The sequence below is a fragment of the Mesoplodon mirus genome, assembly GCF_964341445.2.
Source record: "Mesoplodon mirus genome assembly, chromosome: 17".
Classification (NCBI taxonomy): Eukaryota; Metazoa; Chordata; class Mammalia; order Artiodactyla; family Ziphiidae; genus Mesoplodon; species Mesoplodon mirus.
Genome location: NC_138993.1, coordinates 6,671,267 through 6,694,163, shown reverse-complemented (window position 1 = coordinate 6,694,163; position 22,897 = coordinate 6,671,267). Strand labels below are relative to the sequence as shown.

General features: G+C 52.0%; 1 protein-coding gene across 5 annotated transcripts in view; it reads right to left on the bottom strand.

Annotated features, from left to right (window-relative positions):
• Positions 1-1,513: 1,513 nt before the first annotated feature.
• MTUS2 (microtubule associated scaffold protein 2) overlaps positions 1,514-22,897 on the bottom strand; it is a gene marked incomplete at its 5' end in the record, with an annotated part of 314,758 nt that continues 293,374 nt past the window's right edge. For 4 of the 5 annotated variants that reach the window (XM_082601954.1, XM_082601955.1, XM_082601956.1 and 1 more), the window contains 6 exons: positions 1,514-3,758; positions 4,854-4,951; positions 7,340-7,459; positions 8,549-8,647; positions 13,260-13,333; positions 15,620-15,725. In XM_082601954.1, the coding sequence (XP_082458080.1) occupies positions 3,545-3,758; positions 4,854-4,951; positions 7,340-7,459; positions 8,549-8,647; positions 13,260-13,333; positions 15,620-15,725 (711 nt within the window). In that variant the 3' untranslated portion in view covers positions 1,514-3,544. The remainder of the gene's footprint in view (positions 3,759-4,853; positions 4,952-7,339; positions 7,460-8,548; positions 8,648-13,259; positions 13,334-15,619; positions 15,726-22,897) is intronic. The other variant, XM_082601958.1, reaches the window with a different exon arrangement.

Sequence of the window (22,897 nt, the reverse complement as noted above, 5' to 3'; positions counted from 1 at the left end):
CAGAAGAAACGAACAGGTTGGGAGGGGTTGACAAGCAGATCATGAATAGCAGACATCGCCAATAACCTGGACACGTGGGTGACCCAGGGGGTCCGGGAGTGGTGCTGGCGGGTCCGGGGTAACAAGGGGCTTTATCATCTGCCGAGGGGCTCCTGTCCGGCGGTGGTTCGGGAGGGCAGAGTGGCTGGAGTCTCCGGAGGTCCCTCCAAACCCCACAGGGAACCAGCCTGCGACCCCAGGCAGGGCAGGCCCCGAGGGACACTCCTGGGCAGGCAGCCAAGTGGCTGCGGCCCAGCCTGAAGGCCCTGGTGGGGGATGTGAGCACTTTTACGTTCAGGGAGTGGCCTGGCCCCCGAGAACCCGAGGGCATGAGAAAGCGCGTGAAGAGGCAGTGCTGGGACCACGGGCCCCCAAGCCGGGCGGGCCTTTGCCTGGTGCTCCGAGAGCAGCGCTCTGTGACCAGCCAGGTGCAGAGGGACGGGCCTGAGGACCGACCGAGCTCACTCTGGGTAGAAGCAATAGGGCCACGTCTGAATTCGACACTGACGGTGAGGGGACTGGCCTCAATCTCGTGTCCTTTTCCCAACCTCCTCCAACCCACCCGGACCTCCCCAGGACGGGGCAGATGGAGCACAGCCGCTGAGCCCCCAAAGCCTGGGCAAGGCTGCTGGAGGATCCGGGCTGGAAGATGGGTGCAGGGATCCTGAATCCGCCGAGTCGGGGGGAGAGCTGGGGGGGTCTCGCGGCTCAGTGACGACCAGCTGGCGCACACACAAGGGGAGCCCAGCCTTCTGGCCTCCCTGCCTGACCCCACCGGACCTCCTGAAGCCTGGGAGGGCCAGGCCAACGGTCACATCAAGTGCATGTCACAGAAGGTCCCTCAGGTTCATTTTAATATGCTTCCAACACAAATAGGCAACACAGAACCCGCAGGGGCCGGAAGAGGAACGAGCGACCCCATTCAGATGGCCACCAGGTGTGCCCACCCCACCAGAACGTCGCCGGGCGTGTGCCGGGCGGCGGGAGGGCAGGGCGCCGACGGGGTCCCACACGCCAGGAAGAGGTTGGGGCGGTTTGGCGGGTCTGTGAGCGGCAGGCGGGGAGGCTGCGGCATCTCCGCGCGGCAGCAGCTGTGGCCTGGGAGGTGGACGCCGGGGAGACAGAGGCCCAAGTCCTAACAGTGTGGGGGCTGGAGAGGCGCAGAAGGGGCCGGTGGCCGCCACCCCTCGTGTTCCGGGATAGGAGCCGTATATGATGGGCGTCCAGGACAGGGAAATGAAGCCAGGGCAAGGCGGGAATTAGCTCAAGTACCCAAGGTCAGGGCTGGCTAGAGCCAAGCTCTAGTCACCTAGTGAGGGATTACTTCGTTCTAACACCACTACAACCTTGACTGCAACAGGCTAACACACTGGACCACATCCTAACATAACACTGATACCTGTATTGCTGCGTAACTGCATTTAGCAAGCGCCGTTCCTTGTTCAGAGGGAAGCCGTTCCTTATTCAGAGGGAAGCAGTTCCTTATTCAGAGGGCCGAGCTACTGTGTCTGCAGGTGGAGCCTGCTGAAAGAATACATACTTGTGTATTTAGTCAACATGGCATGATCTACTCTCATGGGAGGCCCGACTCAACATCACAGCATCATGCAGAGCCACTAAAGGAGAAGAATGTTTCTTCAGTGGATACTCCTGTGTATGTCCCCAGGATGGGCAAACACCTGGAGGTTTGCTAGAAATGAGATGTACATGAGGCCAGGAAGCCCAACCTTGACTCACGCAAGGAACACAGACCAGGTCTGTCTTTATGCCGGCCGCGTATTCACGGAGCAGGCAGGGCTCTGGGCCAGCCACCCCCTTCCGTGGGCCGTGTATTCCCTGCTGTGTGGCTCCGGCCCACGAAGCATCCCTACATGAGTCCGCCTGCCTTGGGCATGCTCAGAGCCAGTCCTGTGCTCAGGACCATTTTGAGGGGCCTTAGGGAGAAAAGTGCAGGGTCTTTGTCACAAACAGTAAACAAAGGCATCATTATCATCACCATACCAACTGTTGAGACCGCTTCTTTCTTTCGTGTGTCTTGCTTCTAAACGTCCACAGCACTACAGGAATACCTCTCAGGTTCTAATTCTACCATTTCAGAGCCAAATGCCAGTCCAGAAGCCAGCCACTGCTGGCTGGCTGTTTCCCGGGCTCCTTCCTCTGTTTGGAAGAACCTCCTGGGCCAAAGATGGGACCTCTGTCAGCTGTGGCACTGCTTGGTCATCCAGCAGAAAATACACCTGGGTTTCTGGGAGGCCACGTGATGATCTAGCATAGCTTGGAACTGATCCCCCAGGATAGAAGAACTGGTTTTCTGGAAGCCCCTGCTGGAACCCCTGAGCTTCTCAATGTACAGGAATGAGGTTGGGTTACGGAACCAAACCGAACTGGGGAGCCAATGAAGTGGGGCTGAGGGTCATATTTTGGTGAGTTGACCATTTTCAGCATCACATCAGAGTAAAGCAAATAGGACACCCGAGTATGCTTTCCTACTCTACGCTTAGTCAGAACACACACCCTATTAGCAGTCTTCCTTCTTGAGGACGGAGCGTGAATGGTCTTGGCCAACTCCAAGGTCACTCTCACCCTCATCCTATAAGGTCATGTGCTTCCATATTTTCCCGAAGATGAAAGAGATTAATGATGGATTCCAAGATGCCATTTAGGAAAAAAAAAAAGCAGAACTTGTGTTTACAAGACTATATAGACGATCCACTGTCCTTAGTGACGTCTGCAAAACTCCTCATGCCCTCAGGGTTTCCCACTGCCACCCCTTATCTGCTCACGACAGAAGTATTAATAATTAAAACTTGCGGATGGAGTAATAGTGACCTCAAATCATGTGGACTAAGAAGCTGATTGTTCCAAAGGCAGTTACCGTTCATGAATGGCTGGTGTTTGTGTTAAACAGTACCACGTGGCGGTAGGTCGGAAGGCGCTTCTTCTCTGTATCTTTTTTTTTTTTTTTCCTTTTTCTATTTTGGGTAGAAATATTCCTGGGAAGGTAGATAGAAATGCATTTTCATTTCCCAATAATTCTTAGGCACGAGTTAGAAAACTGCTGACCTCCACCAAAATATGTCAGCACTTCATGTTATAAAAAATGCAATTCAGAACCGCTGCCTGTGTATATACGTATATGTGAATATACACACATATCGGTGCAGTACACAATGATTATTCAATGGATATTCAAAACTGAGCTATTTGTTAACTAACCTGATATTCTGCAGTGAAAGTTCATTGCTCAAGAACAATTGGCGTTTCTTTCTTTTGGCTCTAACTACGGTCAAACGTTTGCACATCAGACACTACCATTTACACTTTCCTAAGTGCCAGTACCAGGACAGTCTTACACGAGGATCAGAAAAGGACTCTGCCTAGGATGCAGCTATGCAGCTACTGGGCATGCGCGCAGGGTCAGTCGGGCCGGTCCATGGACACCACTCCCTCGAGGCGGAAACGCTCGTGGACCAGGCGCCGCAGCTCGACCCGCAGCGTGGTGGCGTCATCTGGGCGTCATGCTGACTCTGGCGGGAGAGGAGGGCCCGGAGGAGGAGCCTCGGTAAACGGGGGACGTGGGGGACAGTTTAATTGGGCTGGTTGGGTCCCCTGTTTGCAGCTTCCAAAGCAGCTCTTCGTTGGTTCGGCTCAATCTCTTCTTCTCCTGCGTTTCTTTCTCCACGTATTCCTGGAGGTTAGCATTCTCCTCTGACAGCTGTCTGCACGGGGACAACAAGCAACTGTCGAGCAGCAGTCACGCTGGAAGGCACTTAACCTGAGGTCTGCCAGGCCGAGGGGTGCAGGGAAAGGGGGCAGGTGGTGGGTGCCCGCGGGGAGAACAGGGTCCTGCCAGACCCCAGGGACCAAGAAGCGGCGTTGAAACATGATTGCTACTCGTCCCACCCTCACATCCGTTCCCAGAGACCCTCCGCCAACACCCGATCTGCCCACAGCCCCTCTGCCCGGGTCAGGGGAGGCGCTGGGGGCCAGGGGAGAGAGCAGAAGCCGCCGGAAGAGAGAGAGGGAAGTGGGGCTTGGTGTGGGACGCCCTGCCCTGGCTCAGGCCTCCCTGGCAGCCATCACCTCTGGCCTGTGAATCTGGCCGCCTGCTGGACCCGGAGCCCTGGAGAACAGGCCCCAGAGCGGTCCTCCTCGAGCGCCCGGCACCCAGTCTGACGCCTGGTGCGTAATGGATGCTTAGTTGATGTTTGCGGCTAATGGATGCTAAGTGAAAAAGGAACCGAGGCATTCTGTGCCTCTGTCGTGACGGCAGTGGGTCTGCCCCCCCATCTCTCTTCCTGGGGCCCTCCGAGCAGCGAAGGCAGCACCAAGATGGAAGCAGTGTCCCTGGGGAGCAGCTGCATCGGTGCGTCCCCTCCCTGCTGCCCTCCGGCCAGGCCAGCTCTCCTCTGCCATGACCACCTGGCCCAGCGCTGGTGCAGCAGCCGCGGGCCCCAGTGATGGAGCTCGGCGTCGGCTCACACGGTGGTTCTCTTTAGCCTGGGAACCCCCAGCTGGCAGCCTCTCCAAAAGCTCCTCCAGAAATATCCCCGTCACCTCCCAGCTGCACCCCAGCCTTTGGCTGGTGTCACTCATTTCCACCAACATGGGACCCACTGCTCTGCAGAGCCATCGGCTGGGTGCTCAGAGCCGTGTGTTCTACGCTTCCCTCCACGTGGGGAATGCCAAGAGCCTGCGTGCGGAAGCCTCGGCTCGGAGGAGTGAGGACAAAAGCAGAGCACTCCAAGGTCAAGAGCAAAGCCATCCTGTCGGCGACACATGCTTTGGAAGCTCCGACGCCCAGGCCCACCTACCTCGTGACGACGGTGTTCTGGTCAATCCTGGCTTTGAGGTCTTCATTCTGCTGTTGGAGAACTTGGATCTTTTCTTCCAGGATAATGTTCTTTTCTGCCTGTAAAAGATGCAGTGTCAAGAGCTTCTCAGCAAGGCCCTATGGATAGATGGCAGACCAGTGCTGCCCTTGGCTTCTGGGCTTTGGAACATTATCAAGAACAGTGTTTTCCAAACCGCAGTTTGCAATGCATTAGTCGGTTGTAAAATCAGGTTAGAGGGACGTGACCAGCATTTCTTTTTTAAACAAAACAGAATAGAAAATACCAGAGTGCACTGTGTGTAGTAAAAGTATTGTATATATTTTAGATACAGTATGTATTTCCCTTTTAGATATATTATGTGTGTGTATATATTAGTGTATATAGTGGATTGTACGTACTGTATATATACAATTTATGTGTGTGCCTATACTGGATTCCTAAGTAGAATATATTTCTCACAGTGAGTGTCCCCAGACTCCTGCCATTGTCAGAAACGAGCCGTGAGCACCACCAGGACCCAGTTTGGCTGATGGGTCCCCCAGTTCTTCCCATCAGGCCGTCTGCCCTGCACCGGCATCTCTGGCCAGGCCTGTGTGCATTCTACAACATTCTGAATTAATGGAGGGCTGGAAATACAAAGAGCATGGACACACTCTTTTCCTTCTGAGGCTCTGGGCAGCCAGGAACATGCAGCTCAAGCCCAGCGTGGCACATGGTCAGAAGATAACATCCTCTGTGGTCGCTACTCCTCTGCAACTCATGCCCCGCTCTCTCTGTTGGTCTCAGGGCCTGAGACCTAGCCAAGGTAGAGCTCCATTCTAAGATGCACTGAGAAATAAATTAGTTTTTGAAAAGAATGTGACAAGTTCACAGCTAGAGTTATCTTTAAAGAAAACCGCCACTTCTCCGTGAGTCAGGCTTAGGCATCAGAGCCAGAGGACCGGGCTCTGCCCCGCCCTGCAGCAAGGCTCTTCACCCCATCCGCATCTTTGCTCCCAGGAAATGGGAAGTGATTAAATCAGTTCTTCCCCCCACCCCTACCCACCCCTCTGCCTGGAAAGGTTTCTGGAATGAGAACTCTTGCATGCCTGCAGAATGCCTGGAGCATGGCTAGAAACAGCCAAAGAAGCCCAGAGGCTTGTGGTTGACCAGACAACGATGCAGATGGCCCTGCCTGGAGGAGGAGGGCTGCAGGGCTGACAGGGGAGGGCTCTGTTCGCGAGCCCCCCGCTGGCCTTAGCTCTGGCCTTGCTGGGAAGCTCTGGGCTGCTGGAAGGTGCCAGGAGGCCAGCATTGCCTCTGATGCTGGCAATAGGCACTCACACCCCCGTCTGCCCTTATCCTGACTGACAGGCATCCATGCAGCAAGAGATGGCCCCAGAGAGGGATGGTGCTAGATCAGGGGAGGGGACGTGACGACTGAACGCAACAGGTGGTCTGGGACCAGCTCCTGGTTTGGATATAGTGGCTTCAAGGACATTTCTGAGACATACTGAGAACTTGAAAAGTTAGAGGAGGTGATCAGTTACTGAGATGGTAAGCTGAGGGTGTGCTAACTGAAAGAAAGCGGGATACAAAACACTCGTATGTATGTGTGGGTTGTATATTAGGGTGTGTACACTTATACAGAAGAAAGGCTCTGGAAATATTAACAGTGTAGAAATACGTTATTTTAATTTTCTTATCTAATAATTTCCTTTTAGAGTATCAAAAGTTTATTTTAAATATAACAATAAAAAAGAAAAAATTAATCTACCTGCGACCCTTGGGCCAACCTTCCTCTCAAGTATGGCATCTCCCTGGAGGCAGGCTTCTCTGCTGCTGACTTTGGATGACTATCTCAGCTTCAGCCCTTGCACCCACAGGGGCGGGAAGTGAACTCTGGCTGCTCTATTCCCCCAAAGGGGTGCCCTTTGCTAGTTCTGTGGGAGCCAGGCTGAAAGGTGAGGGAGAGAGTGTGGTGAAAGCCGGGGCTTGGAGCTCTGGCCCAGGGCTCCCCCCTGGGCTGGACCACCTTTTGGCTCTGGGTGAGACATGACCTCGTCCTAAGCCTCCGTCTCTGCATCTGTATAAGGAGGCTCCTGACAGCACCTACTCAGTGGATTGCTGTCAGAGTTAAAGAACAAACATGCACAGAGTGCCTGCCTTGTGCCTGGTGCACAAGAGCGATGCTCCACAGATGCAGGCTCACCACACATCTTCCCTGGGGTGGGGGAAGGAACTGGCACATCACAGTGGTGGATGGGAAGCCAGGCAGGGCACCAGACGGCCTCCGGGTTTCTACGAATGAGGCCACCTCTGAGATTCCTGAACTCCTGGCTTCCTAAGAAAGGCGATTTCTGCTCAGTTGTGAGCACCGGGCATGTAAGGGCCCCCACCTGGATGCTGTTACTACTGACATCCACGATGGCAGCAGGAATATCATGCAGGTTACTGGGGCCTCCCAAGGTAAGAGGCCAACTCACCAGCTTTTCCAGCTCAATAATCTTCTTTTCCTGCTGGTGTATTTGCTGATTCTTCATCTCTAATACCTGCTTCAGACTCTTCATGTCTTCTTCCAAGTGCTGATAAGGAGCCAATGCAATCTACAGGGGCAGAGAGCAAGGAGCTATTTACCAGGCATCCCGGCGAAGCCCAGGATTCACCAGCACCGTGAATTCGGCGAAATCTAGTCATCCGTTAACAAGCGTCCTAACAGGCACTGGAGAATGAGAGCGAGAGGGCGAGAGGGAGACTGCTCACAGCCTTCCCTGGTAATGAAACCCACGAGTTGCCACTGGGGGAGCTACTAAAAATCCAGCTCCTTGGGGAGCAGGAGAGATGAAGCCATCTTTCCCTGAAACGTCGGATCCTGGGGTGGCCGGACACTACCAGCCTATCACCCCAAGGGAACTTAGCGGGTAGAAACAGTACATTCAACACTGGCTTTTAACATTCACGCAGACTACTTGATTCAACAGACAGGTGGGGATTGAAAGGTCCCATCTGTGCCCACGGAGGGCCCCGTCCCCTGCCACGCATAGGACATGAGCAAAGTGCTTTAAGAAGCAGAAAAGGCGTAGAAAAGGAAATGTGAGAATAGGTTGCCAGATGTAACAAAAAGACAGGATGTTCAATTATGTTGGAATTTCACATAAGTATTGCATGAGACATACTTGTTACTAAGAAACTCATTTATCTGTAATTCAGATGTAACTGGGGGTTGTGTATTTTGCCTCATGTATTTTATCTGGCACCTTACATCAGAGGGAAGGAACTGTGCCAACCTGAGGAAAAACCCCTCACCCTACCAACTGGGGCTTCAGGGATGCCTCCCTTGCAGGCGGCATTGGGAAGGAACAGGATGTGGGGGCTGGGGTGGGGCCTGGCCAGGCTGGGGTGTTCCCAGGCCCAGCTCGTCACAGCAGCCCAGGGACAGGGGCTGGGGAGCTGTGTGCAACGAGGCAAGAATAACACTTAGATGGAGAACCCAGGGCCATCCCGACTCAGCACAGGTGCTGACAGGCACAGGCTTGAAATCCCGGGAGGCCCTGACAGCTGTCGCTCTGGCGTCAGATCAGCACAGGGGCCCTGCCTTCGGGGTGACTGCTGGGGGAGCCCCGGGCTTCCTGGGATCCAACAGAACTGCCTTGCAAGGGCCCTGCAGGTGCTGGGAGACCGGGAACGCATGATACCTCCAGCTGCTCCTCAGTGTTTTTCCTCAAAGCTTCCTCGAAGCGTCTGGCTCGGTCGCGCAGAGACTGGCTCTGGAAGGTCAGCGTGTCCACCTGGTCCTGCAGGTAACACACGAGATGTTCAGCCCGGTCCCCTGCAGACGCGGCACCTGGGAGGCGGTGATGACGGCCACCACCCTGCCCTGGGGCTCTTCCCAGGGCGTCCAGATGAGAGCCCCCCCCCCCCGCACCGGGCTCCACCAAAAGGCCTTCGCATGCAGCAGGGAGAGGCCCCCGGGCTCCCTGCCTCTGTGCCTTGTCCAGAATGGACCACAGGACACTGACAGATGCATGTTTCTGTCGCACGGAAAGTGCATGCACGCTGGCGGGGCACTCGAAGCCGGTGGCCCGACTCAGCGCCTCCTGAGATCAGACAGCTGTCCTCGCCCCCCACCCCAGGAAAGCAAGAAGCTTGCGGAGCGGAGGCGTTTAATAATTTAATATCTGACTTCACAAAAGCAGCCCATCAGCAGAGAGGCATCTTAGTCGGGGTTGGGGGGGCCTCTAGCCCCCGGCTTCAGGAAGGACGATTAATCCATCTCAGAGAACTGTTCTCATTTGTTAAATTCAAGCCAGAAGCCGTCGAACCAACCTTGACTTCCGGCTCTGCCCGAGCCCCTCCCCCCACACTAAACACAGCGATGGCAGGTCCCGGAGGATTCTGCCTCCGGTGTCACGACCCCCGATCCACAAACACTCCTGATGCTACTCCCTCCACCGGGTGGAGCTACTCGCTGACTTTGTCCCGGACCCGGCAACTCCTTTGCCCTCAAGGGGGAGTCATGGGCGGGGCGGGGTGGCGGGGGAGGAGCTTTCTAAAGCGCAAGCCTGAGCCCCTCACCCCCTAGGTAAAACCCCGTGCCCTCGGGACCCAGTGACGCTGACGCAGCGTCTGCATCCTCCGCATCCGCCTTTCTCCTCTCGCTGCCCCCAGCCCACCTTACATCCGCTCCTCCCCCACAGCCAGCTCCCACTCACCCCCGGCTCTCTTCTGGCCTCCCCTCGGCGCCCCTGGGTGGCAGGCCCCTGGCCTGAGCTGCCACGTGAGTGAAGTCTGTCCCGTTCAGACGCTCCCCCCCGACCCGGAGGGCCCTCCTGGCCCCCATCCCGGCACGTGCCCACCACGGGACCGCTCTGTGTACGAAGGTGGAGAGAATGGAGGCGTGTGTGGGGAGGCCCGGGGCCCCAGCCCTGCTGCCGGCGCAGGTGCCACCACGCCGAGCCCTCTCCCCGCAGCCCCGGCCCTGACCGACGGCGGCGGGCAGCAGAGGGAGCCGGGCAGAGCCTTGACGCCCAAGCGGAGGGAAGAGACGGTGCCTTGCTGGTGCCACGTGTTCCAAAGTTCTCCACCCCCATCACCATTTCTGCAACATTAAAACCCAGGGACTGAGGTCTTCCCCTGAACACTTCTGGCAAGAGAGATGGCCCCGCTCACCACATGTGAGCAGCTGGGTGCGGTCAACGATGGAGCTGCACACGAGAGCACTGCCTCATAGCACGTGCTGGCTCGACCGCTTTCCTGTCATCACAGAGAACCCAGTTTTGCAAACCATCCTTGGTGGGTTCCTTTTCCTTCTCTCCTTTTTTGTTTCCAGTTACTTCCATTTCATTTTTAAGAAAAAAAAGCCCTCCACAGTGCCATTAAATGCACATGCTGGTGCATGAGGGCAAGACAGTGTCAGTGGGAGCTGGAAGGCACATGAGCCAGCAAGTGTAAATCAGGGCTCAGGACAGCCGGCTGCGCCCCAGCACGCATGCGTAGAACGTGACTATAAAATGACTGGAGCGCTGCATAGTTTAACCACTGTGTCCAGGTTTCCCCATCTGTAAAATGGGTATGATACTAATAATACCTAACCCAGAGGATGGTGGTGAGTTAATATTTAGAACAGTACCTGGCATACGGTAAGTGCTCAATAAACATCAGCTATTATTTTATTGCAAAAATAAAATGACTGGAGTGCTATCCACCTTCTATACAAGCCTCGTCAGAGCCTCTTGTCCTCCATTAAAAAGTAAAACAGTGAAAAACTCAGGCAAGTACCATCTAGGTGGCATCTAAACTATCACACTGTGGTTTTTCTGCTTTCTTCCCCATTATTCAAAACAGATCCTCAGGCACACAATGGTGCCCCAGCAATCAGACAGGACACGCTGTTCTTCAACTTGGATTGGCTACTTTATGCCAAGGTAAGAGCACCAAGACCCAGCTGGTGACCTGGCCCGGCATGGACCACTTGGAGTTAACCAACGGCCCCATAACAATGATGACGATGGCAAATGTAGCGACGCCTGAAACTATTATAAGAGCACTAGATGCTGCCTGGTGCTCCATACCCTTTACACAGGAGGAAATCCATTTATTTTTAAGGCAGGACCAGGAAAGTTTTAAACATAAAATTCTCTCTCTGCCCATCTGGGCCACTACCCCTCTTTAGTGTGCACTGTACATCTGCATTATACATTAACTAGATCCCCTTAGAAGACACAGGAATGCCTGCTCACCGGAAAAAAAAAAAGCAATTTTCTCCTGGCACCAGCAAGGTAACTCCTTAGGAGATAACATTCCTTTCTCAATCCTGTAAGGGGTCACGATGACCCACTGCTTGCCCTGTTGGACTATGTACACTGTCAGTATGTTACTTTGATGTAAGACCCTTTGTCTCAAAAATTTATATAACTGTGCATTGACCTCTAAGGGACAGTCCTTAGCGCTTTGTCTTTTAATCTTTAAAAAAAATTTAATTTTAAAGGTTACTTTCTATTTACAGTTATTACAAAATATTGCAATTACAAAATATTCCCTGTGTTGCACAACACATCCTTGAGCATACTTACACCCAGCAGTTTGTACCTCCCCTCCCCCATCCCTACATGCCCTCCCCACCACTGGTAACCACTAGTTTGTTCTCTGTATCTGTGAGTCTGCTTCTTTTATGTTACATTCACTAGTTTGTTGTGTTTTTTATATTCCACATATAAGTGACATCATACAGTATTTGCCTTTCTGTCTGACGTATTTCACTTAGCAGAATGCCCTCCAAGTCTATCCATGTTGCTGCAAATGGCAAAATTTCGTTCTTTTCTATGGCTGAGTGGTATTCCATTGTATACCACATAAAGACTGTCTCCTGGGTTCTAATCCTCAGGTTGGCTCAAATAAAATTCTCCGTTTCTTTCTTGGATTGACTATTGACTAATTTTTTCATTGACACACATATAATTTCCCTTAAGCTGCTCACACTTCGAGGAAGGAATTGGTATTATCCCCATTTTATAGACGGGTAAACTAAGGTTTACAGCTTATGTAGCTGTCCAAGATTTCAAAGCTATTAAGAGAAGGTACAGTGGGGATTTAAACCTCAAACTCAAATCTTTTACCCCAAACCTGTTTCTCTAGCTGCCAGCAGCCCAAGGAGACTGGCCTAAGCAACCGTACCCACCTCACACCAGAAAATCTCCAGCTCAAATGGATTCTGCCCATGAGTTACCACTAAAATGTGCACAATTCATGACTGTGTGATGTTAGTGGCAAAGTGAAGACTCATGGATGAAACAGAAGTCTCCCTTCTTGTGGTTTTGGACCATTTGGGGTTTTCTGATACATCACAGTATGGCTGTTACTTTCCTGGTTTGTGTTCCTTAAGGGTAATATATCTGGGTGGTATGGGATGTGGGGTACACAAAGAAGTTTGGGGTTAATTTGCCAAGGATAAGCCACACGAGGGGCACGTGGGCATGTGCAGGCCCACCGATGGATCCATGGATCCATGGATCAGGGGTGGGTTTGCAGGTGGTTTCCCATTTAAAACAGTACACTCAACAGTGTGACACGCCATAATCCTAGATTCTTTTCTCGGCAGGGCAGGCTCTGTGCAAGAAACACTGCCTGGGGAAAAGTGAGCCACTGAAGAAACAAAATTCCTGCCTTTGTATTAGAATTACGCTAATCACCTCCCAAATTTCCAGATGTGAATGTCCCTAGTATTTCAAAGGTAATCTTTCTATGACTGGGACGTCCACAGCTGGCAATGGAAGCAGGGCCACCAACCTCCCCCTGGCTTCCCAGGCAGCCCCTCTCTAGGGCTGGGGGCGGTCAACACTTTTCACAGAAGCAGCTGATTGGGGTCTCTGGAAGGCAGAGACCTCCATTCTCCCCTTCGAGATCAGAAGGAAGCCCGGCAGTGCCCCTGGCATCTGAGACCCCCACTCTGCGTAGGTTTCAAGCGGGACGCCAAGAAGCTTCGTTACATCTCCAGGGGACTGAAGGTGCTTCTACAATCCCCAGAACGTGTCCTGGGATTTCTGCCCGACGTGAGGCTCCTCACCCCGTGACCCCTGCCTACAATGCTCTGCCCCCTAACCTTCCCCTTTCCGCAGACATGGCTCTGACCGCGAGCACATGGGGAGCCGTCTCTCGGAACCCCTGTGGCGCTAACGGTATTATCCATTCTGTGCAAGTATGTGTTACCTTCCATGCTGGTCTGTCACTATTTGTATCACAGCTCTGAGTAGACAGTAAACTCCTTAAGGGCAGGGAGTAGGTCTTATTTACCCCCATATTCCAATGCTTGGTACAGTATCCAGTACACGGTAGGTGCTGGATAAATGTTTGTGGACAGGAATAACAATGCTGCCATTATCTTGATGCTGGAGTTAAGGAAACACTAACCTGTAATGACAGCCGCAGCTTTTCAAAATTTTCTTCCAATTCTTTCTTTTCAAGCTCGTGGGTAGATATCAGTTCTGGAGAGAAGACATCAAATTGTTAAGTTGATCTTTCTTTTGAAAAGGGATCAAACAAGATTCTTTTGCCAGGCTAAGACTAGTGATGTTGGTGAGTAAGGGACACCAGTATACAGTGGACTTAAGCCTAAAGAGACCTCTCCATTAGTTTGAAATTGTATGCAATGTTATTTAGGAGAGAGGGAGAAAGGATGAGGAAGGAAATAGGAGAAAGGGCGAGGGTTAAGAGGAAAGAAAGGAGGGAGGGAAGCAAACAGAGCACAAGCACAAGCACACACACACACACACACACACTTTTATACCACTCTTATACCCAGCTCTACCAACACCCTGGCCAAGTCAGATTCTCCATTCACAGCATTCATTGATTCTCCAACTTTTCCTAATGGTAAAACCACTAGGTAATTAACGTTAAATCTCCCTTTTCTTCCCTCCCAGGGTCACTCTTCTTTTCTACCATGAAGCCGCAATCTCGGGCTGAAGCAGGGACCTTTCCAAGGAGAGCGGAGCATGGGCTTGCTGGAGAATGGACAGGTGAACGGGACCAGTGCTGTGCCTGCGAAGTCACCTTGGTGGCCTCTGGGCCACACTCTGGAAACCACAGATGCTAGGATTTGCTTGAGCAAAGAGTCGATGTTAAGCCACTCAGACGGAAGGAAGGACTCATTGCACTGGTTCCTCTTGGGGAGTTTGGAGCAATTCTATTCTGTGAAAAGTGTCATTCCAGTGATAATTTGCAAGATAGGCAGAAAGAGATGTCATGTAAGAGTTATTAAGCAAATGGATTCTATTTTCCTCCAGATGGGAGTAGTCCTATTAGCTGGGTGAAGCCCGTCTCATTGTAGCTACACAAGCTATTTGTTTTCATGTTATAACTGGAGAGAGGAAAGGTCTCATTAATGAACCTGGATTGTATGCTCAGCACAGGAGAGTACTGGAGACCAATAATTATCATTCCGGCTGGCATAGCTGCAATTAAGAAAAACTTTGTGGTTTCCCTTGACCCAAATCTTTTAACTAATGATGGTTAAGGTCTCTTAGAAATCCAGTTGTTATAGCTGAAATTTACATTTGGGAAAAAAGACAAAAGTTTGTGCTTATTTTATTGACATAAAACCATATCAGTTTCTGGTCTACCTGCCTTTGTCTAAATGATTACTTTTAATGGTCACTGAGAGCATCATCCATAATAATGAAGTTTTTAGCTACCATTACATACGCCTACATTGTCTTCACATTGTATGTAATTCAAAGGCCCTGGATGTGGCGTCTAAGCGAGACTTCATTAGTCAGAAAAATCTACCATGTCTATTTATACGAAAATCCGGAAACAAAAGGCAACACTCATTGTAACATTTCCATTCCTGTTCCCTTTCCTGAGACCATTTTCCTACAGTGCAGTGATGGGCTTTAGGGCATTTTCAGATACCCTATACCTCACAAGCAAAGAAAAGTCAGTATCTATTAGGTGGCATAAACCACGGCGACTATCTATGTATTCATAATGTATTTCATTATTTTAAGGTCCTGACACTCTGTCCCATGCTTAAGACTATGCTCTAAGAGAGTGCTTCTCCGATTTTGCTACATATTAGAATCACCTGGGGAGTTTTAAAAAATCCTGATGCCTGGGCTGCACCCCAGAGCAATTAAATCGGAACCTTTGTAATGGGAGCTACACATCAGTATTTTTTAAAAAACTCTCCAGGTGGGCTTCCCTGGTGGTGCAGCGGTTGAGAGTCCGCCTGCCGATGCAGGGGACACAGGTTCGTGCCCTGGTCCGGGAAAATCTCACATGCCGTGGAGCGGCTGGGCCCATGAGCCATGGCCGCTGAGCCTGCGCGTCCGGAGCCTGTGCTCCGCAACGGGAGAGGCCACGACAGTGAGAGGCCCGTGTACCGCAAAAAAAAAAAAAGTTTACTTTTGTGTTTGTTTGTTTTTTATGTATTATCTGTGTGAAAAGTATTATGAACCTATTACAGGACAGTACTATATAGCCGATTGTGTTAGTTGGGTACCTAGGCTCACTTTGTTGGACTTACGAACACGCTCTCGGAACGGAACTCATTCATATGTAGGGGACTTGCTGTTGTTACCCGGGTCCTGGATTTCTGTCTTTTCTTAACCCAAGAAGCAACACAAAGGACACACCAGGAAGGAAAGGAAGGAAGAAGGGAAAGGGGAGCAAGAGGGAAACGGAGGGCTCCCCGTGTCTGCAGCCGGAGGGGGTCAGTGCGCACAGCCCACCCTGCCGGCCCACCCGCGCGCACCAAGCCTCGTAGCTACCTTGCACCTTGTGGTCGTGGTCGTCCTGCAGGAGCGAGACGGCAACCGTGTGGCTGTTTTCCATCTCTAGGAGAGCAGCCTCATGGCTGGCGGTGATGTCTTCCACCTGCAGGAGATCACAGCTCTGGTTACACAGAGAGCCGGGGACCGGGCGCTCCAATGGCCTCGCTGCTTGGAGGACCGAGGTGGACTGCAACAAGGGGAAATGTCAGTGGCCCAAACGTCAAGGGCAGGACGCTCCGCTGAGATGACGGCCACCCTCAGCCTTGTGCTGAGGCAGGAGAGCCAGGATCTGGTGGTGATGCGGGAGTCCCGGAGTCAGGGGATGTCACAGGGAAGTCACTGCCACAGGCCTGCTGCTCATGCAACGGGAAGCAGCTCCCGGGGTGGGGTGGGTAGCTGCCGAAGCCGCCTCTTTACTGCCCTGGGCCCCCTCTGGACCACTTCCTTCCACCCCATTCCTTCCCCTTCCACCAAGCACTCCATGAGGTAATAAGGACAGAAGAGGGTCCTCCCCTACCAGATGGTCCCTTCTGCTTCCTGGCAGCAGGTGGGAGCTACAGCACGCGAGGTATCTGGAGGGAACTAACATTTATTAAGCTACCCACTCTCGGCTTCTCCACTCAAGCCTCACAGCAACATGATAAAGTAAATGTTCTCATGTTCATTTCCCAGACGAGGAAGCTGAGGCTCAGAGAGGTTTGAAGTGTTTTGCCCAAAGGCTAGTAAATGGCAGAGCCAGCAGTCAGCCCAGGGCTGTCTGACATCCACGGGCGAAGCTCTGAAACGCACTGCCCTTGCCTCCCCCCGCAAGACCAGCAACCAGTGCCCAAGGACCCTCTCGCCAGCCCCAAGGCAAGTGGGCAGGTCTGTGTGTGTGCTCGCCACCCGTTCCCAGCCGTGAACCTGCCCCCCAGATCACAGTGCAGACCTCGCCCTACCCGGGCTATGGGACCTGCTCCCAAGAAGCTACTGTCTCCCTGGCTGGTGGCGCATTTCCAGGAGTTTAATCACGGGTAGTGCAGCCAGCCCAGGATTTTTGTTTTTTTTTGACTTTCTTCATTATATATATATATATTTTAAACATCTTTATTGGAGTCTAATTGCTTCACAATGGTGTGTTCGTTTCTGCTGTATAACAAAGTGAATCAGTTATACGTATACATATGTCCCCGTATCCCCTCCCTCTTGCGTCTCCCTCCCTCCCACCCTCCCTATCCCCCCACCCCCAGGCGGTCACAAAGCACCGAGCGGATCTCCCTGTGCTGTGCCAGCCCAGGAGTTTTCATTTCTCCCCTTCCTGACCTCCGTCCCCACCACACACCTTCCATCTTTACTGCTTTTTTTATTTTTGTTGTTCCAGCTGTCATTTTAACTTCAAATGTATGACTTACAGGAGTCACTGCATAAGACGACCTCTCCCTGTGATAGCAAACCAGAACAATGTTTCTCCAAATTCTCTGTCAGTGACCCATTGTAAAAACACCATTGTACATTGTTACACACACACACACACACACACACACAGGGCGTGTGTGTGAAACCAAAGTTTCACAAAATGACACTTTCCCCTCTTACCTGCAGTAATCTCGTTTTTAAATTTTTATTCTATGTTCCTTTGTTGTTTTTCAAAATGCAGTTACAAACCACTAAATTCATTTCACGACGTACTAAGGTGTCAAAACCTAGCATCTGAACAACACTGGACCAGCGCACCTGCCCATGCCCTGAAGCTCTGCAGCGGACCAGTTCAGAACACTGTCCAGCCACCTCTCAGAGGGTCTCATTTCTCTGGGGACAATTCAGGCTGATCTTTGATCTGTAAGGAGGAAGAGCTCTTCACAAGAAAGGAAGCCTGCTTGTGAAGGGGATGCATGGGAGTGTTTGTATTTTAAAATGGGATAGATTCCCATTCTGGATACCATCGTTGCTTCAGAAAGTTTGCCCGACCTCTCTCTTCTATGGTAAAAGGAACCGTCATCCACTAAAACAGAAATATCACTGCCAAAACCAACAATGAACTTGACAGTGTTCGGGAAGCTGCATTACGACATGAAAATGGACATGGTATGCGATGATTCACTTTTATCTACTGGCCATTCTTGATTAAACAATATTTCACCTGAGGCTCAGAGCTATGAATCCACTCAGCAGAAAGGCTGATTACTGCGGTTTTTAATTGTCCAAATCCTGTTTATATGAAGGTTTTTTATGGAATCTTTGTCCAAAGACTTTCAGTCTCTTGGAAAAACAAATCATTGGTTAAAAAAAATGGAACTAGTTTTCCTTATGCTCCATTGGTGACTTCCTTTAGAAACAAGTACCCACACATTGTTTGGAGGTATGTTAGTTAAGTATAAAGAAAAATCTTTCATCAGTCCTTAGTATGATTCTAATTTATTGGGTTTGTACACAAATTGCCATGGGTGGTTTCAGAAAAGAGAGATGGATGCAAGGACTAAGTTCCAGAAGAGTCCCTTTCGTCCTGGGGGTGGATCTGCTCTGATCAGCAAGGGTGGTGCTTCATCGCATGCCCTCCTGGCTTGGTGGAGTCGGGTCTTTGATTTAGTGGTGATGGAATACCACACCCAATATAACAAGGATGATATAAGGGTGTGATCTATCTGTTACAGCCTCTCAGAGGGGCTTTTGGGGATGAAATACTGATCCCCTAATTCCTCCATATGCAATGAGAGGAAAGCCCAGGATGTTTTGAAGGAAACCAGTGAGAGCCAGTGAGCCAAAATTTGGGCATCACGGTCCTTACTCTCGAGTGACTTAGGTTTCTAGACATGTGTATGGTTTTTAAAGACTGTTCCCTCTACAAGGAAGGGGCCGCACACTGTTGGCCATCCCCTTTCTTATCCCAGTTTCAATCCCCATGGCTTCTCCTCTATGGCTCTAGGCTTCTTTCCAGAGCACGGAGCAGCAGCCCGTCCGAGCTCTCAGCCTGAGAAGACCTCCAGGTAGGCAGGCATTTGAGGGGATTCAGACAAGTTGACCCAAGGGACACACGAGATATGTCTTGTGCTGTAGATCAGCAAACCTGAGACAGAGGCGCTCAACCATTATCCGGCCACAGCAAACTTAGGCTGCGTGAAGCTTCATTTTCTTCCTTTTAGAACCCTGGGTGCCCCCGTCCCCCCAACATCTCTGCTGGGCCAGCCTCCTCCCTCTTCCAGGAGGACAAAGTTCTGAGCTGGCTGCGGGGGTCCGTCCATGTGCCCACCAAGTAGTCCCAGGGGTACAGAGCAGCAGCTGGTCCCTGCACCAGGCTCTGTTCCTGCAGCTGTCTGCTGTTTAGCTGAGTTCCAGCAAAGCAAAGGGCTGGGAAGCCACCCTCTCTGATGGGTAAGAACAGAGCCGTGGGCTTCCATTCAGCCATTCGCAAAACGCCATTATGGGAGCCTTCGGCAATTCACTTAGAGAAGACTTCCATTCCGAGTGAAGAAGCATGGGCTCTACATTGTCTCGGCTTTCCTCATTAAAGAAAACCAGATTAAACTCCCATTTGCCCCCATCTGCGACGTGTCTTCCTATCTGATGAGACAGAGGGAGCTGCCCCCGTCTTCTCTCTCCGGGCCTCTCTGAACGACCCTCCTTCCGGGTAAGGAGACGACTCACCATCCCTTGTGTCCCTGCATCCCTGCTACAGCATCCTGGGTACCAACTCGGAGCAGGCAGCCAGCCCTGCCAGAGCTCCTGGGCTGACTCCATCGCCCTCCGGGCTGTGCCTGTGCCCCTCTGCCGCCCACCACGCGGGCAGGCGTTCACAGAGGCTTCTGTCTGCCCTGCCCTGCCCCTGTCCAGTGTCTGGAGGCTCTGGGCTGCGATGGGTGGGGCTCTGGCGCCGGAAGACAGAGGGGCCCTCGGGACCTCATTCTATTTGATGAGAGAGTGTGGTTTCGCTGGTGGCAGCTGTGCACCTGCTGTGCGGGACGAATATGGGACAGAATGCGAGATGATGGCCAAAGTGGCCTCTGCACATTCTGATGAAGCGTGGGCATGCTGGGCCTCCCAGTTAGCCTAAAAGGATGATTTCTTTAGGAAAGGTTAGAAAGTGTGTCCCGGATATGAGACAAAGCCAACGTGAACTCCAAAGGTTGAACACTACTGCTCCTCTGGAAAGGAGTCTCTGCTCAAAATGCAGAATCCAGAATGCCTTTAGGAACCAGGGGGTCCTGCACGAGGGGCTTCCGGGCAGGGTCAGGGAGAGAGAGAAACTGCCAAAGGATCTTGGAGGGAGAGGGTCAAAGGTCACAAGTCTGATCACTAAACACCAGGCTCTGTGGGCGAGTACATTTGGAGCAGAAAAGGAAAAGCATTTGTGTTTACGTTGAAAAATCTGTCTCGTGTGCCCTGAGATAGGAAGCTTGGGAAATCTGGCTTCTGTTAATGTGCGGCTAGCTCTAGAATGAGCACTGATTTGATGAAACACCTTTATAATCCGACTCTTAAGATAAGAGTCACACCGTATCTTTAAAGGCACATAAGAAAGCCAGGAGGCCAGGCCACGCCCCTGCTCATACCCTAACTTGTCTGCAGGGCTAAAGAAGGAGGCCCTGTACATCCCCCAACACCAGACCTGCAGCTCTGGGCCCCGGGAAGCCCCAGTCTGTGACTCTGATTCCATTAGCGCGGGGTGCAGACAGGAGGAGTGCTTTGCCAGAAGCTCCCCAAGTGACTCCCATGTGGAGGCAGAGAGAGAGAGACGGTCTTTGCCTCTCGAGGCAAGTGGACGGCTGGATCTTCCTAGGGGCATCCTGCGGTAAAGTCAGAGGTCAGCCGGCCTTCTCGAGGGAGCTCCTGATTGGAGGAAAGCCTCAGAAAATCCTGCGTCAGAACGGAAGCAGCCTCCCCGCTGCCGGCCAGGGCACCGGGGCGCCAGGAGAGGCCCCACTGGTGAACTTGAGTTTGAAGGCTCGAGAAGGACAGGGATGGCAGGACCTATGGGTCAGCATTGCCGGACGCGACTGTCCCCCACAAAGAGGACCTGAGTGTGGACGGTTGGCACAGATCGCTGCAACCACAGACCTTCCAGATCCCCACTGCGGCCAGGCACCGAGCCTCCTCCCAGGCCAAATACATGGGCATGTACTCTACCTGGAAATTAGAATATGGCTGGATGTGCATTTCACCTTCTTCCTCGTTGCCTGCCCGCTCCCTGCTGGAGAAGCTGAAGCTCAGGATAACAGCCAACATCCAGCAGCAGGAGCAGAATCAGGGGCCTGAATAATTCATAGATTTCAACCATCCACCCCCCCCCCGCCCCCACACCAGTGGGTTTCTACAGGAAAGATGTCCTCGCGTGTACAGCGCGCAGATGCTCTTTCCACCATAAAGCTTTCCCTCATCCTCCCACCTGGAAGGAAACTCTCAGCTCCTAAACACAGAATCTCTATTTCCCACCCAGTATTACAGTTTCTGGAGAAACTGCCTCAGAACTTCCCTGGATCTATAACCCAAGGCTATGGAACAAGCAAGTCCACATTTCATAAATGCTGGCATCTCTTGCCGTGTGCTGTCATGAGGCCTTGTGTACGGCGGGCCTTCACTGACTATTCTTTGCTTAGATGGATGAATAGCTAAATGAATCACTTTAGCTGTAAAGGATCAGGCAGAACAGGACTCAGAGCTCTCATAAGACAGAACACCTTTAAAATATACATAAGTAGCTCATGTAACTCACTCTCAAGTGGAAAAGTCAGGGCCTCCAATCTCTCCCAGTATGAAATCTTTAAAAGGCCGCTGTCCCAGCTCAAAGGCAGATGAGGCCACACCCCCCAGCACGCGCTCCTGCGCCGACAAAACTCAGCGAGGTTCTGCCCCGGCTCCCTCCACTGGTGGAGGGGCTCGGCAGTGGCCCAGGCTTCCCGGTTTCCCACACATGACACCCCAGCATAAGCGTTTGTTCAGAGGCTCATCCTTCTGCCTGGGGACCACCTCCTGCCCCTCCTTCTTCCATCTCTTGGCATCTTCTCAACCAACCCAGAACTCTGGACCAGAAGTCAGTGAATATGGGTATAAATACATTCTTTGTGTAAAATTGGGAATGAATAGCCCCAGGATACGGGGCACAGAACAAGCCGATATCTGCACCAGGTCTGAGCTGTGTCAAGGGACCACGAAGCAGGTAAGACTAAAGACGGCAGCTGTGCAAATGTCCACTTAAAGCCAGCGGAGAATCCACGATGCTGGAGGTTCCACGTCTAATCTTAGCCCAGCAGGTAACCTTAGCTGTAACCTATCTGTTTCCCAGCCTCTAAGTCTGTACCACCTCAAGCAGGCAGATGTGTCTGGTTTCCACAGGCCTCTAGAAAAAGGAGGATGACTAACCCAAGATGCTGAATAGAAGAAAGTGCTGTCAAAGAGGAGACCGTTTATTCCAACAACAGTACTTATTATTACTCTGAGATTTCTCCCGTGCCCCCTATGATTCACAAGCCTCTGCGGACCATCGCCATCCAGATTATCTACTGGGGAGGCAGCCCAAACGTTCATGATAGTGAAGGGCCACTCGGCACCAGCCTGAGATGTAAAGTGAGCTCTTCACAAACGCCAGTCGACCTTAGGGATACCATGAGCAGACTAAGGGTAACAATACACAATGAGGAGGTGGGCATTAAGGCGTCAGAGCCTTGGGGACTTAGGAAGAAGAGAAGAGGGAGGGGCAAACGAGCTCCCTCGGAAGCAGAGTGGTCTCATCTTAACCTGCCTGTCACACCGGCGCCAACACGGTAACGGACACGGCAGCTGGCCGCGCGGATGGGCACGCCAGGCTCCTACCTGCTTTCAGGCCGACAGGCTCCCGGGGAATTCTTCCCCAGCTATTCCAGGATGAATGACCCTCTCTAGGAAGACTGCTGGGCTAAGGTTAATGAGCGGAATCCTTCTTTCATTCAGCAAATACACACCAAAGGCTCGCTCTGTGCAGGCAGGCAGTCCCGTGCCAGAGATTTAGCAGTAAACCCGGCAGAAAGCTCTAGTTCAGTGCTCGAGAGCACGGACCCTGGGATCAGACTGGGTCCAACCCTGGCTCTTTCATGAGCATGAATGCTGGCAAGTTATTTAACCGCCGGGTCTCAGTTTTCTCGCCTGTAAAATGGGGACAATAATGGTACTCCCTCTTAGAGTTATCGTGGGGGTTAAATGAGTTAGTACATGTAAAGAGGGAAGAGCAGGGCCTGGCACACAGCACGTGCTAGACACACATGTGTCTGTCATCATCACCGTCCTTGTGGAATATGGAGAAGATCGACAGGGTACAAAGTACAAGTC